The sequence below is a fragment of the Conger conger genome, chromosome 17, assembly GCF_963514075.1.
Source record: "Conger conger chromosome 17, fConCon1.1, whole genome shotgun sequence".
NCBI classification, from domain to species: domain Eukaryota; kingdom Metazoa; phylum Chordata; class Actinopteri; order Anguilliformes; family Congridae; genus Conger; species Conger conger.
Window position 1 is genome coordinate 22,074,030 of NC_083776.1, and position 15,774 is coordinate 22,089,803.

Here is a 15,774-nt window from a genome sequence, read left to right on the forward strand (position 1 = left end):
TCACATGTACAGTTCATGTTCTGTACACCAGGGGGAGTAAGTGCTCTGTATGGTTCATGGTGGAAAAAATCTCATCTGACTTGTGTGTTTACAATGCATCGCTAGGAAATTTGGAGATTTGTCTCCTATATATGTTCAGTTCTATGAAGGTGGTGCTGTGGACTTAATGTGTAAAATGTATAATGAAATCTCTTTAATTACTTACTTTTCTAAATGCCATTTGTTTATAAAGGACACTAAGCACATTTGCTGATCTACGCAATATTACAACTGAAATTACGCAGTATGAATGAATCTGTGCCTATGCAAGTGATTGACACATACAGTACCAAGTCATCAAATTTTTCGAGCTTTCGCAAACATCGTCAGAATAAATTCCCAGTACCAATGAAGCTCAGATACAAACATTTATGTCTGTGATGCTTTTCTATTTTTGGAAATTACTCCTCAGATGAAGATAAATGTGGGAGGTGGGAGTGAGGGGAGGGACAGGTGGTAGCCTGCGGTCTCTTCCAGAAGACATAAACAAGGAGGTCAGACAGAGGGCACGGAGAAAGGTCTGAGCGAGAGATGGAGCAATGCGTCTACAAGGCTTTTTATCCTGCGATTATTTCACACAACAATACCACCTGCTCTCTGTCTGCCTCCCTAATCAGCAAAACATGCCAGATAAGTTTCACATGAAACAAAAAAAAAAAAAAAAAGACAACTACTTCTGGTGTGGTGATGCATTTTTGCTCTGGAGCATGCGGTCCACAGTTGCAACAGAGGCTGCAACAGGGATATTGTTTAGCCTTCATAGTATATTTCATACCAGGTGTCTCCTTGACTGTTCTCCCTCAAAACCCAGCCTACCTAGAGCAGGAAAACGGCCAGTTTAGCATATGCCCTAGAGCTGTTTTCATGTTCCCTGAGCTCTCAATATTAATGGTGGTTTCTTTTTTGTCCAGATTTAACCTTCACGTTGAGGTCGGCTTGTCTATTTTGTGTCTGATTCTAATAGATTTCGACAATGGAATATCAATTAGCTAAGTATAGCCTTATAATGAGTAATTGAAAATATGGAAGATCTGGGATTCAATCATGACTGGAATTATTAAAAATGGTCTCTGTCCTCTTCCATCGATGTTTTTACTGTGTTGTCGGAGGTCATGCGCTGAAGGGGGGTGGTCTTCGGGAGGCCGTGGGCTCTCACCTGTTCAGGTGCTCCTGCAGAAGGTCCAAGCGCTGCTCCACCTCCCCGTACGTGGTTTCGCTTTCCATCTCATCCACGGCCTTCATGATCTGCGACTGCACCGCCTCGTCCAGGTACCTCCCTGGCTTCTCATTGGCCCATTCCTCGCCGCAGAGATCTGCCAGAACAAACACACAAACACGCGTCTCCTCACGTACGGCTCGCTCCCTGGAAGCCATTCCGAACACACAGAGCAGAAATAGAACGCGGTTAGTCATCGCTGGCGCCTTGCGCCATCCGGGTTTGTTTGCGATTCGTCAGTTTGGTGTCGCCTGCAGCCTTTGTTGCAAAGGGTGGTAATCTCAGTGGACCCAGGCCTGCCCTGAACAGCCAGAGCACCCGGGTTATCTCTGGCAGACACCTGCAAAGCCCACTAATCACAGGGATCTATTGTTGTTTGGGTCTCCGTGTGAGTTATGCTGCAGGCTCTATAATGTTTGCCAATTCATCCATAAGCAGAAGTCAGTGACGTAACTTGGGGAGCATGTCTAAGTGCTGCCTGGACCTTAATGTCTTTAATGCATTTTGAGGGATAAAATTAAAAGGAACAAGCCTTACTTTGGATAGATTGTTTTAATGTAGCTAAAGCTGGCCATAATGGTGAGGAGACAAAAAAAAGGTCCTGCTGAGAACGTTATCGTAATTGAAAAGACCAGACAAAACCACTCAACTCAATGAATCCACGTCTTTGTGTAATAAAATGCAAACATTATATGCTCCAACGTTGTACAGCCAACTTGAACAACATTAAGCCAGTTGGACCACTAATTTCATATTTCCATATTTTCACAAAAATACCAACAAATATAGCTTTTTTTTCCTTTCACAAATGCTCTGAGAGTCAGTATTCTGAGAGGGATGGAAGTCATGGGGTTGCTGGCAGTCAGCGGCACAGGAGGGCAGCCACGCCATTCTCTGTGAGAGGTTTCACTCAAAGTCAGTTCAGGATGTGCTGCCTCTCTGCTGCATGGGCACGTCAACATCCCTGGATGAGGAACAACTGGAACTGGACACTACGCAGCACATCCCCCTGAAAACCACTAATAATGGCTGAGGCCTTGCTGTTCACTTCATAGCACCATGGCTGCAGGCTCTTTGCAGTGTCTTTATTAAGGGTTGAATTAAAATGGGATTTGGATTCTGTTTTCATCTATAAAGTGTGCTTTTTAAAAATCTAATTATTGTCCCATGGCAATACGTGTTGTAATAAGTGTAAGCTGCCATGTGTGACTTTATGCTACAGTTTTACTAAAGTGTCAAATCAGTAAAAAAAAAAAGACTAAGGAAGGAAAATGGATGAGGATTATTTTCATCCTCTTAAAGGGGTGTTGTTTTTCCCATTATGATCTAATCCTCCAAGGGAGCCTTAAGAGGCGCCCTAGTCCCTGTACCTGTGGGTCTGAATCTGAAAGATTTTTAGTGGACTTAAAATGACATACAGTATAGTCACAATGAAAACATGAAAACAGGGCAGAAAATGCCAGACTAAAGCTCAGATGGGATGAAATACATATTGCTGGACCAAATAATATGGTGTTCCTGAACCAGAGCGGACAGGCTCATTTTGAGTGATTTGGGACCGACCGTTCGGGCGACAAAATGGAGGATTTACCCCTGGATGGGCTCCTCCCCAGGCTGTTCCGGGTCTGGGTCTCATCGAAGTCCAGTCCCAACGGAGGGTCCTGCGGGGAGGGGTATCCCAGGATCTCTGAGCTCAGGAGCCTCTCCACCTCCAGCGGGTGTTTATTGTCTTCTGACTCTCTCCGGTCTTTCTCCGTGTCACTCTCTGTGGCCTTGTTACTCCTCCCTGTGGAATGGTGATCAGCTGGATTTGCTGGAGAACTCAGCTGACACAAACTGAGAGCTGTAGCAATAAAGTAAATGTGCTCCATGGACTTACCTGGCTATATGATGTTATCCTTCATAGTTCAAAGTTAAGAGATTCTAGCTGTCCTTTTGCTTCTGTAATAGTGAGTTACCCTTTGTGTGTATTTCACAGGATTTTCTGTTGTTTTTGTAAAGCTCCAGCTTCATTGCTTGTGCTTACACGTATGTGTGCTACATACACACTTCAGTTTGTGTACAAAATATACCTAGAATAAATATACACTCAGTGACAGCTGAACCTCTTGACCATGTCTGCATGCTTGTATGCATTTAGTTGCTGCCACATGACTGGCTGATTAAATATTTGCATTAACAAGCTGGTGTACATGTCTATCTAGTGAAGTGCTCAGTGAGTGTATAGTGGGAGAGTTTGAGGTACCTATATCAATCTGCAGGAATATTCTACTTAATTTGACAAGCATCCTTTAAAAACTCTCTTTACTGTAGTGTAATGCTTTAACAGAATCATTATACTCATCACTTACTACTAAGTCAATATGCTCCCGTCATATCTGGACAAAAAGCATGCATTATAACCTACCATTGCATGATTTCCGTTTGAGGGAAATCTTTCTTCTGCTTATGTCTTCCTCATCTGAATCACTGGTTTGGGAATAGTTTGTCTGTACAGGCAAATGCAGTTAAGAGTCAGTACAAGCCTAGCAAATACAGAAGACATTTTAAATGACTTCACCAGTCAGTTATGCATTAAAATAAGTCCTGATCATGGCCATTGTTTTAATCCACACAATTCCACTTTAATTTCCCGCAGTAGAGTGAACAGACTGAGCGTGCCCAGACCGGTCTGATTCATACTATGTCAGTGTTGTTTAGATTAAATACCACATACTAATAGCATCCGCTTGTCACATTGAGGATTACAGGGCACTGTATCTATAGTAAATGCAGTGGATTATTACCCATCTACTGCATGCTGCACATCCGTGAACTAACAGATGGCCAACCACGCACATAGGAAACACAGGGAAGGGAATTATCTAAATGCACTTAGTGACTACAGTCCACATTAAACTCGTCTGTAGACAGAGGCATTTCGAATGTACATCTTGGTTTCAATAATGTGCAATTGTTTTATATTTTTTTGTTTTTTTGGAATGATTCTTGGAGCCATGGCAATATAAACTTGAAGTTATTAATGTGGGCTAAAAGGATGCATCCATGGGCATGCAGAAAACACAGCAAAAGGCAAAACAGATTAAGCAAACGGTAACTTAAAGTACACTGATATTTTCTACTTGAGAAAAAAAAAAAACATATTTTAAGTGTCATTACAAGACTAAAACATTTGTTAAGGCAGACATTCCTTTGCAGTCAATGCACCTTTTCATCCTCTTCTCTTAAGTTGAATGTCAGCTCCAGGTTAGTCAAGAAGCAGTCTGCAAACTCAGGATACATGTCCAACACTTCCAAGAGCTCTTCCCTCTGAATCGTGTGCAGGTCACAGTAACTCAATGCTCTGACATCAGCTTTAGACTTCCCCGGCTTAGCGTAGAGGTGGATCATTTCCCCAAAGATGTCGTTCTTCCCTAGAATAAAAAAGGGGAGTTTATCAATGTGTGGAATAGCTTGCCAGTACATGTAGTGGAGGCAGGAACACTGGGGATTTTAGATTATATTTAGCTTTTAGACAAACTAGGTAGTAGGTACACTTACGGGTAGGCTGGGCTAAATGGCCTGTCGCCATTACCTTATGTTATGTTAACACTCTCCCAGTGAGAGCCATCACCACTGTACTTGTGCTTATCCTTAAGTTTCATCAACATCAGTCTGATTTCCTGAGAGGATTATTTATAATGGGAAGTTTATATTTCTCCAGAGTATCAACAGTGGTATGTGTGTCTGAACATTATTTGCAATGTTCTTTCCTGTGAACTTTGCCAGTAATGTTTTTGTCTTTGTTCTGTTTGCTCTTCTCTTCAGCATCTCCTCCACACTCAGGACCAGAGAAAGTAAACAACAGCACACAATGGTAGCAGGGCTGCGGTTTGGGGCCGGCCAATTAGGAGAGATGGATGTCTTTCTTAAACAAGGCAGATAACAATCTTCTCCAGGAACAAATAGCTACAGAGAAGCATCTGGGCTTAGTTGGGAACAGTGTGAAGTATTTATCTTTGTCAATCATAAAGTATAAGGAGAAAAAAAAAAAAAGACAAATTAAATCAAATCCCAATCAGTCATTTGCCTTTCCTATTTGTATCAGTAGGTTGCCAATTATATTTTTAAAGAAAGATCATACCCGTCATCCTAATCTCACAGCTGAAAACCTGCCCCCACCCTGGTTTCTGTTATTTAGCATCAGCTTTTCTACGGGCTGGAAAAAGTGAACAACGGAGAAACGCCTGGGACCAGAGCGCTCCGTTAACACCCCGCATTCACCACACAGGGGAGCAGCACAATACACATCTGACCCAGGGTTATTAGTGTAGATCTGATTCACAGATAGTCCTGTCAACAAAATGTTCTCTTTGTTACCATTGTCCCAAGACCAGATGGCTACAAGTGTGAACTAAAACCATCTGGTCTGTTTCAATGAGGGGTATATATTGGGTTAGTTACATTGTACAGATGCGGGTTGTGGATGAGTGCTGTGCCAATAACTACCACAAACAGTAATTAGCAGTGACCTTACCGGTGTGGTTCTCTACCCGTGTGATACTGTACATTACTATGGCTTTAGCTGCAGAATGAGCCAGGCAGCGCTATGGCTTTAACTGCAGAATGAGCCAGGCAGCGCTATGGCTTTAACTGCAGAATGAGCCAGGCAGTGCTATGGCTTTAGCTGCAGAATGAGCCAGGCAGCGTTATGGCTTTAGCTGCAGAATGAGCCAGGCAGCGCTATGGCTTTAGCTGCAGAATGAGTCAGGCAGCGCTAAGGCTTTAGCATGCAGAATGAGCCAGGCAGCGCTATGGCTTTAGCTGCAGAATGAGTCAGGCAGCGCTAAGGCTTTAGCATGCAGAATGAGCCAGGCAGCGCTATGGCTTTAGCTGCAGAATGAGCCAGGTAGCGCTATGGCTTTAGCTGCAGAATGAGCCAGGCAACGCTATGGCTTTAGCATGCAGAATGAGCCAGGCAGCGCTATGGCTTTAGCTGCAGAATGAGCCAGGCAGTGCTATGGCTTTAGCATGCAGAATGAGCCAGGCAGCGCTATGGCTTTAGCATGCAGAATGAGCCAGGCAGCAACACAGTTTTTGCATTATTTCCAGAGCAGGGCAATTTCAGCAGGGCAGCTTTGTATGATTGCATCAGGGCAGATGGGGCAACAGCTAGCAGGCAGCACAGCATGGCAGAGCAGCAAACAGAGCAAGGGCCTGAGCAGGAAAAGTTTGTGCGTTATATAGCCTCTCCCATTAGACGTAAGCATCATGTGAGGGGGCAGCGCTTCTCGAGTTGTCTGCCTGAACTAGCTCCGCAGGCTTCACACCATTTATGCACTTTACTCAGTTCAAAAGGAATGGCTAAATTAATTGTAAATTATAAATGATATCATGGCGCACTCTTAAATATAAAAAATAAAAAATAAACATTTTCCGGAAGAAAGCCTCTGGAGACCAACTTAAAGAGGGAACTTTAAAGAGGGCCTTTTATTGGTGCTAGGTCAGAATAAATGTCAACCCCTGCCTGGCATTTTCATTTGAAGGAGATGCAAAAGGTTAGGGTGCTGTGCAGTAGAGGATGACCTATATGGGGTGACCACAAGGCTCTCTCCCCCCTCTGTTCCTCTGAGCTGCAGGCACACACAGCACAGCACGGAGCATGCAAATGCACATGGGCCTGGTGTGTGTGTGTGTGTGTGTGTGTGTGTGTGTGTGTGTGTGTGTGCCTGTGTGTGTGTGTATGTGTGTGTGTCTGTGTGTGTGTCTGTGTCTGTGTGTCTGTGTCTTTGTGTGTGTGTCTGTGTGTGTGTGTCTGTGTGTGTGTGTGTCTGTGTGTGTGTGTGTGTGTCTGTGTGTGTGTCTGTGTGTGTGTCTCTGTGTCTGTCTGTGTGTGTGTGTGTGTGTGTACCCAGGCTACAGGCCTGCTTTAGATGCCACAAACAAATAGCCAACAGGGGTTTACCACAGCTCTGGTTTCACCAGTACGTATCCCTGCAGTTTTAAAGCATACACATACCACACTGTACAGCAAAACCCATGTGCACATGCTCACTGACATGCACACACTTTCACACAGCCTTTTTATAGTGCTGTGTTTATTTTTAGCCATGGCTTTCCTGTGATGTTTTTTTTTCCCTTCTATTGTCGGTTATGAAAAAGAAGTCAGGCAGTCCTGTTGACAAATAATTCTGTGCTTTACCATACAGAAGTTGCACTTCCCAACTGAAACTTGAATCTCTGCCCTCATTACATCAGTGGGCTTGCTGAAGACCATTCATTGTTTTGAAATATGGGACATTTAAATCAGGCTTTTCCAACTGCACCTACTCTGTGACAAGTGGAGGGCCCCTAATGACACACAGGAGCTGACTGTACAACAGAGCAGTGATCATTTGCTTCTTCACATGCCATTGTCGGAAAATGGGGACTAATATCAATCTATTTACAGTGTATATTATACATTGTTCAAAATTATGCATATTCATAAAATGGAGGATGTACAAATAAGCATGGTTGAGCTATATTGAATGGTCAATGAAATGGCCATATAAGGTCCCTCAGTTGACAGTGCATGTTGGAGCACAAACCAAGCATGAAGTCAAAATAAGGATTGTCTCGAGGCACAAATCTGGGGAAGGGTACAGAAAAATTTCTGCTGCTTTGAAGGTCCCAATGAGCACAGTGGCCTCCATCATCCATAAATGGCAGAAGTTCGAAACCACCAGGACTCTTCCTAGAGCTGGCCGCCCGTCTAAACTGAGCAATCGGGGGGGAAGGGCCTTAGTCAGGGAGGTGACCAAGAACCCGATGGTCACTCTGTCAGAGCTCCAGCGTTCCTCTGTGGAGAAGGACAACCATCTCTGCAGCAATCCACCAATCAGGCCTGTATGGCAGAGTGGCCAGACGGAAGCCACTCCTTAGTAAATGGCTATCTCTGTCTTCAGGCTGGAAGCCAATTGAAAGTTTGCGGTTTGAACTGAAGAGGGCAGTCCACATGTGCAGACTGAAGGATCTGTACTAAGTGACCATTCTGTGTGTGTCTGTGTGTGTCTGTGTGTGTATGTGTGTCTGTGTGTGTCTGTGTATGTGTGTGTGTGTACCCAGGCTACAGGCTACAGAATGGTCAAAACTCCCCTGCAGAGTATGTACAACAGACCTGAAAAGTAGTGTTATTGCAAAGAGAGGGTGTGCAAATGACTGAAACAGGGCTGTGAGTATTTTGGGAAATGTTTAGGTTAAGTACGGTTTTATTGGTTCACTATTAAAGTATAATCATTTCCACATACGAGAATGAAAATATAGCTGAGTACATGTATTATTTAGTCTGTTTTGTTATCTTTATCAAAAGGTGTGAATCATTTTGGAGGGCCTCAGTACAAAAGTCTCAGCACGCCTCCCCCTTAGTCCCTCTTCTTCTCAGTCTCCTTTCCACTTAGTCGAGATGGCGGAGACACTGAGAGGTGAAGCAGAAAAACCTTTTGATGAGAGACTGGTGAATAGAAATGTCAAATCTCACCATCCCATCAGAACTCGGGAGAAATAATGAGCAGGACCTAAAGATTTTTGTTTCTTTTAGAAAGGAAGTCATTGCAGTGTTACAATAAAAGACTACATAAAAGTCCACAGGAATGCATATTTGAAAGAAGATACAGTTTCTTCTCCCCATAAGACTGCAATAATGCAAATATCATCAAGGCCTATGAGGACCTGTGCTTACAGTAATGAATACTGCACCTACAGCATTAGGCAGTTATATGCAATTGTATCTTGTTATTTCAATGTTTGAATATGAATGAGATTCAAATGTGACTGGTGATTTGTTGTTTATGTCTTTAATGTATTTATATTGCAATGTGCAGCAGAAACACATTTCCACCGAGTGTGGACAATAAAGTTTGGAGTTAGTTAAAAACGCTGAAGCTGCAGACTTAAACAGCAGTACGTCGCATACTTTCAAAAGTAAAGGTATAAAGAACATGCAGTGCCGGTTGTGCATCAATTTCTACTGTTTTTTTGTAGGAAGATTAATCGGTTTTGGTTCTGAGAGAAGAAAGTTCTGTTCTTCACAAAGTCATTAAAATAATGGTAGAGCTTTTCAGTGGGGCTGACACTTTATCCCTCTTCTGGAATCAATGCCCATCTCTTGTACATTAGCAAGCACCATTTTGCCCCCTTTTGTAAGAAACACAGTTCAGGCAGAACACATGCATTTAGATTAAATACAATGAATATGCTGGGTAATTATTGTGGTTTGGCACTGAATAGATCTACTTTAGGTACGTCTGTGCATGCACCAGCATGCACTACCTACTGAACAGGGAGCATAATACATCTCCCCTACGAAACAGGGAGAAATACCAAAAACCCCCAAAGCACCTACCAGAAAGATCTGGCAGACCATACCGATATCCCTCCAGTATGGAGATGGAACACAAGCTGTAATCCTGAGTCTTTGGCCATATTAACATTATGAAATAGTAAACTGTACAGCAGGGGACTGGCGGTTTTGTGAAAGATCAGGCTATACTGATATCCGTCCTGCTGTCAGTGCCCAGCAACTAGCAGCAGCAATTAGCAAATGTTCGCAGCACATGCAGGCACATTTAGATGCTGGTGTTTGAGCTTGATTGATGCTCTTGGAATTGCGCCTAGTGTATCGTTGAAAAGCAGCAGATGACCATCGGCATGATTTTTTGAGTGTGGCTGTGGGAACTTTAGAAGCTGCACACAGCCTCAATGAATACGTCATTGAAGCAGCAATGAGGCAGCTCTGCTTTGGCAGAGAAGGTACAGAACCAGGGGCTGAGCAATCATTACTGGCATCAGTCATGAACACAGGCTCATGAAGAACTGCATAGCAACGATAAAACTGAATGCCCGCAATAACGACTTTGATAAAGAGCTGAATTTTATGGGTATGTTAACAGGGAGGCAGCACAGAAATAGGAGAAGGACCATGCAAGGGGTCAAGGGGCTTTAATGTTGGCTACCCTGACCTTATGTAGTTAGCTGCGATGAATACATAAGTTGACAGAGAAAGGTTTAATACAGAATAGTCCGGCTGAAGGCTGGGTCATAGAAGGCAGGCCCCAGGACATAGAGCATGGAAGTCCTGAAAAAATGTCTTTCAATATGTTTCCCAACAGCCAACACCCCAGTACACCCCCCAATTAGCCTAACCTTGAGTACACGGAGGAAACCGGAGAACACAGAGGAAACCCACATGGACATGGGGAGAAAAATCCACACAGAAGGCCTGGCTGGGATCTGAACCCTGGACCTCCTGGCTGTGAGAGACAGTGCTATCCACTGCACCACCGTGCCACCCAACATGAAAAAATGTAAACAAAACAAAAATTTTAATGTGATAGTGTTAGGGAAAAATGCCCTTTTTAACATTTCAGGTGAGCATCGTCTGATGAAACAGATCCCAGTAAAAACAACAATAGCTATAGGATTAAAAATAAAAGGTTATTTTTAATCACTTGATTGTCTTCATGTTAACACACATTGTCAATTAAGAATCAATTAAGAAAATTGCCCTTACAGATAGTATCAACTATATTATTACCAGGAACTGGTGTGTAGGCAGCCTTTAAAATGCAATTATTCATGACACACTGACTGTAGCTTAAAACAGAAATGTATCAATTTCCTACTCTAGTAATTGCCACACAAAATACATTGCAAAAGTGGTTTGGATAAATTCTAAAGGGCACTGTTGATTTAACCTCTTATGGAAAGGATGCATTTTATTAGTCAATTACCAATGAATGATTTGCTCTTGTTTGAACCCCGGAAACCGCTAACAGGAGGCACATCAGTATAAAAACTGAAAGATTCTGGAGTTTGACGAGATCAAGGGAATGAAATTCATGAAAGGTCAGAAATAGAGGGTCATAATAACATCCTTCATTTAAAAACATTTGAGCAGGTCATGCAGATTCACAGCAATTTGAGAGATCTAACGCCGTCTCTGAATCAGCACATTTTTACACTCGATTGGGAAGCTGCCAAGTAGGCAAGATTTCATCTAAACGTAGTGTACTTAAAATCCCAGGATGATATACATGTCCGGAGTTTAGCTGAGTATATTCAGGAGCATGCTCTTGAGGAAGTAAATGACCATTTTGTTCGCATTAATATGACATGCAGCTTTGTTGAAAAACTATGAGACCCGAACGCCATAATTTGTAGGGGGAGTATAGCATGGGTACTCAATAAAAATTATTTTACATGTTCTTCACAGAAAATAAGCCATGGCCATTGAGTTAAGTTAAAACAATCATTTTAAATTTAGTTTTTTAATTAACATTACAAAAAAAAAAACATTGTACAGTCATTTAGCACAAGATGTGATGAAACTATAGACTATAAAAAGGTAGTAATTGCGCCCACCAAATCCCTTGCAAAGATACAAATTATCAGCAATGGAGCCTAATAAAAAAATAATAGTCAAATTACTATAAAAACTGGTTCTTCACATGATCACTTTATTAGGCCTATTTCTACATATTATGACCAGTGCCAACCAAACCAGCACTTATATCTGACTGGCAACCCAATTTGATCCAAGTAATTACTGCACGAGAGAAATTAGGTCTCAAGTTTGCTGGCCTGATTAAAAAAATGCACAAACACAATTCGCAAACAGATAACCGTAAACATTACCGCTCATTAGCAGCCCTCTATCCCATTAGCAGCCTGTGTGCTTACCCAAAATTGCCACCACGATGTCGTCCTTCAGGATCTCGATGGACCCTCGGGACAGGAAGTAGAGTGCGGTGAGGACGTCCCCGCTGTGCACCAGCGTGTCTCCGGGCGGGGCATGGGTGGTTTTGAAGCGGATGGCCAGAGCACGCAGACAGCCCTTGGTCGCACCACGGAAGGCTTTGCAATGCTCCAGCAGGGTCTGGTTAAGGTGGAGGCAGATATCTGCCTGTAGGCACTCCGGGAAACCCTTTAAGACCTGTGTACACAACGGTGACAGCACCGGCAACAGGGATAAATGGAGTCAAAGATGTATTTACTGCCATAGAATCCCATAAACTGTGTTTGTTTAGGAAGACTGATCAGCGCTTATTCTGTGATAGATAACTTAAGTGTGTTAAGAAAAGCACAACAAAACGATCCAGAATATTCCATTTTTAATATTATAATATTAATATTATATTGGCAGTTCACTGAATACTAAAACTTTTTTTTTTTTTAACTTAATTTTCTTTGAATTACTAGTATATTGAAAACACTCATACAGACACACAATTAGGCACTGTAATCCTATGCATGTTTTGAACCATTATTTACATTATATTATTTAAAAACCGAGTGAAACCATCGTCTTCTCACAGTGAAACTGGCCTACGGTATATGGTTTGCAGTGTTTGGCTCAACTAGATTTAGTTTCAAAATACACATGTACACACACACACACACACACACACACACACACACACACAAGATACTATTTGGGAAAGCATTATACAGGACACATTTGGAAAGGAAAGGCTTGGCAGCATTTGGCGGTACATGCTGTGCATATTCACTACAATCCCAGTATTAAGAGAAGTGGCAGTGCCAGCCCAGAATGTGCCTACTGGCGTCTTTCATTCTAAGCCTTATGCCACATGAAGATACACTGTAACAAAGTCATTTACCAACACACATTTAATGTTGAAGCAAACATGTGCTGCCGCATGCAAGCAAGCCTGTGACATGCATATGTAGACTGCTGATGGCAGAAATCAGCCTGTGACATGCATATGTAGACTGCTGAAATCAGCCTGTGACGTGCACATTTAGACTGCTGAAATCAGCCTTTGATGTGCACATGTAGACTGCTGAAATCAGCCTGTGACGTGCACATGTACACTGCTGAAATCAGCCTGTGACATCCATAGGTAGATGGCTGATGGATAAAATCTGCCTGTGACATGCATATGTATTCGGCTGACGGCTGAAATCTGCCTGTGACATGCATATATAGATGCCTGACGGCTGAACTCAGCCTGCTAATTACCGACTGGCATGCAGAGACAGGATGGCTAGTGCACTGGGACTGCGGGGGATATTATTAAATGAACGGCCAAGTGACGATGGAAATCCTGTTCACTTGCAGATTCCTCCATTCCTCATATTCCTCAATAAACTAGTATGAGAAGCACAGCATAAGGCAGCTTTGTACCCATGACCTCTTCCAGATGCTGCTGTAGGGTCAAAACACTGCAACATGTTCTCAACAGGGATGATTCTGGGCATGTATTTGTTTTGAACCATTTGATAACACTCTCAGAAATACAGAAAAGGTTCAAATGCTTTGTTGCTGGGGCAGTACATACATTTGGACCCCTAGCCAGCAATATATATATATATATATATATATATATATATATATATATATATATATTTGTACATTTTATTGGAAAACCTTTTACTCAGAGGGTGGATTTTGGAAATGTGATGTTTGAAGAACAAAATGTACAGTACTGCTCAAAAGTCTTAGGCACCTGTATAACATTCTGTATTTCAAAAATAATTTAGTGAAAGGTCCTAAATAAACATACTATACATTTAACATTACATTTGAGTTATTTGGCAGAATAGTTAAAAACTATTTTTTGTAACCACCCTTCGACGTTAAAACTGCATCCAAGATAGCCAACGCTGTCCTGCAGTTCTATAAGACAATCAGCAGGGAGGTTGTCCCAAGCATGTTGGAGAACTTGCCACTGTTCTTCTGCAGACTTTGGTTGGCTCCTTGCTTCTGATCTCAGACAGCCTTGATCAGGTTTTTATGTAAAAAGTAATAAATTGCTTACAGTAATATGTTACTTTTAAAATTAAATACAAAAATGTCTCTAAAATTAAATCTTTTGGAAAATGAATATTTGGAAATCTCAAATGTGTTCTTTTATACTAACACACAGACAAAAATGAACATATATATAATAAAGTCTAAGTGCCTAAGACTTCTGCATTGTACCTCCACTGCCACATTTATGAGAGTGTGGTGTAACTCATTCATCCAAATGTCAGATTACAGGATTTAGGAGCAAAAGGAGCATTTTCACTTCTTTATATGATTCCCCCTTCTCAGTGTACAACATCACACTGGTCAGTGTCTTCTGGGCTTATGCACACATCAAAATAAAGACAGTATATAAGCTGATGTGCATGATACTACTAATAACTTCAAAATACAACCAGAATCTGGTCATTTCTGGTGATTCCACCAGCATTTAGTTCAACCCTCTCACAAGAATGTAAACAGGGCTTCTTTGTGAATTGTGATAAGAACATGGTGTGCTCCTAATGGAGAATCCCCCAGGCAGGGGTGTGTGCTACAGTAAGTGCTGTGTCTGTATACCAGTACCTCCTGCTCTTACCACAGTGGTGAGGCCATTCCATTTGGTATGAAGCAGACATGAGAAAAGACAAAGTGCTCCATAAGTACATTGAATATAACCACAAATCTACTGCATTTGCAGTACTGAGGCAAATAAATTATAGTTGAGTTATTTCACAAACTGTATGACTGTGTAATATGCAGAAACAGGTCAAATACATGATTGTACACTTTTCTGTGCTCGAATGCCTGGTGTAATTGACCCAGCCAAGAGGACCAGAAGGCCGGGTTTGCTAGGTTCCAATACACCAGACAAGCTATTTGACCCTATATTGACCCTGGTCCGGTTATACGTCACAACATGATTAAATGAGGTCTGTAAATACAGGAAATGTATAGGTAAGGCACTAGTAGGTATGGTGGATTGGAACAACATCTGACATGTGTTCCAAGACACTGAACGTTCGTGGCAATCTAGGTTTGCAGCAAACAGATACTGTTGAACGATTTTAAATGAACATTCCATTTAGGTCGCCACCAACGCCTTTTTAATACAAATAGACACTATTTAGGTCTAACAATGCTAGCTAGCTGATTAGCTGCTTACCTGGGATTATTATTATTTTTTTTTGGAAAGGCAAGAACAAATATTACATTGATTAAAGTGCATTATAACAGGCAAATGATTGCCAACTCTCTGCCTTCCTCCGTCAACAGCCATTTTTGTTTGCCGCGCACTATCTTTTCAAACCGTTAGCTTACATTAGCCAATGGCAAGTTTGTGGCAAACAGAAAAAAAGCGAATATGTTGGCGAACGTTAGCTGACGTCAGGTACGGTTGCTGGTTTGGCGAGCTGTTTGCTGCCGGCAGAGGCTGGCGGGCACACGGGAGCCACTCGGGCGGCGAGACGGTCGTACCGTGTTCATGTCGATGCCGTTGGTGTAGGTCCAGGAGTGCTGGAAGTACTCCTCCAGGCGCTGCCGCAGCGGGTTGGGGATCTGGTGGAAGCGGATGAACTCCTTCACCCGCAGCATCTGCATGTGGTAGCGAGCCGTGCCCGAGTACAGCCTCTGGATGATGGCCGACACGTTCCCGAAGATGCTGGCGTACATGAGGGCTGCGTCACAGGGAGAGGGACAGAGGTGTGTGTGTGTGTGTGTGTGTGTGAAACCAGGAGCTCTTTCCAATCAC

At 42.5% G+C, this 15,774-nt stretch overlaps 1 protein-coding gene across 1 annotated transcript in view; it reads right to left on the reverse strand.

Moving 5' to 3' along the window:
* LOC133116229 (potassium voltage-gated channel subfamily H member 7-like) overlaps positions 1 to 15,774 on the reverse strand; it is a 64,104-nt gene that overhangs the window by 4,091 nt on the left and 44,239 nt on the right. The window contains exons 8-14 of the mRNA XM_061225597.1: positions 15,501 to 15,700; positions 14,610 to 14,612; positions 11,954 to 12,206; positions 4,463 to 4,668; positions 3,663 to 3,744; positions 2,847 to 3,041; positions 1,196 to 1,352 (exon numbers count right to left, since the gene is read on the reverse strand). Coding sequence (XP_061081581.1) covers positions 1,196 to 1,352; positions 2,847 to 3,041; positions 3,663 to 3,744; positions 4,463 to 4,668; positions 11,954 to 12,206; positions 14,610 to 14,612; positions 15,501 to 15,700 — 1,096 coding nt within the window. The remainder of the gene's footprint in view (positions 1 to 1,195; positions 1,353 to 2,846; positions 3,042 to 3,662; positions 3,745 to 4,462; positions 4,669 to 11,953; positions 12,207 to 14,609; positions 14,613 to 15,500; positions 15,701 to 15,774) is intronic.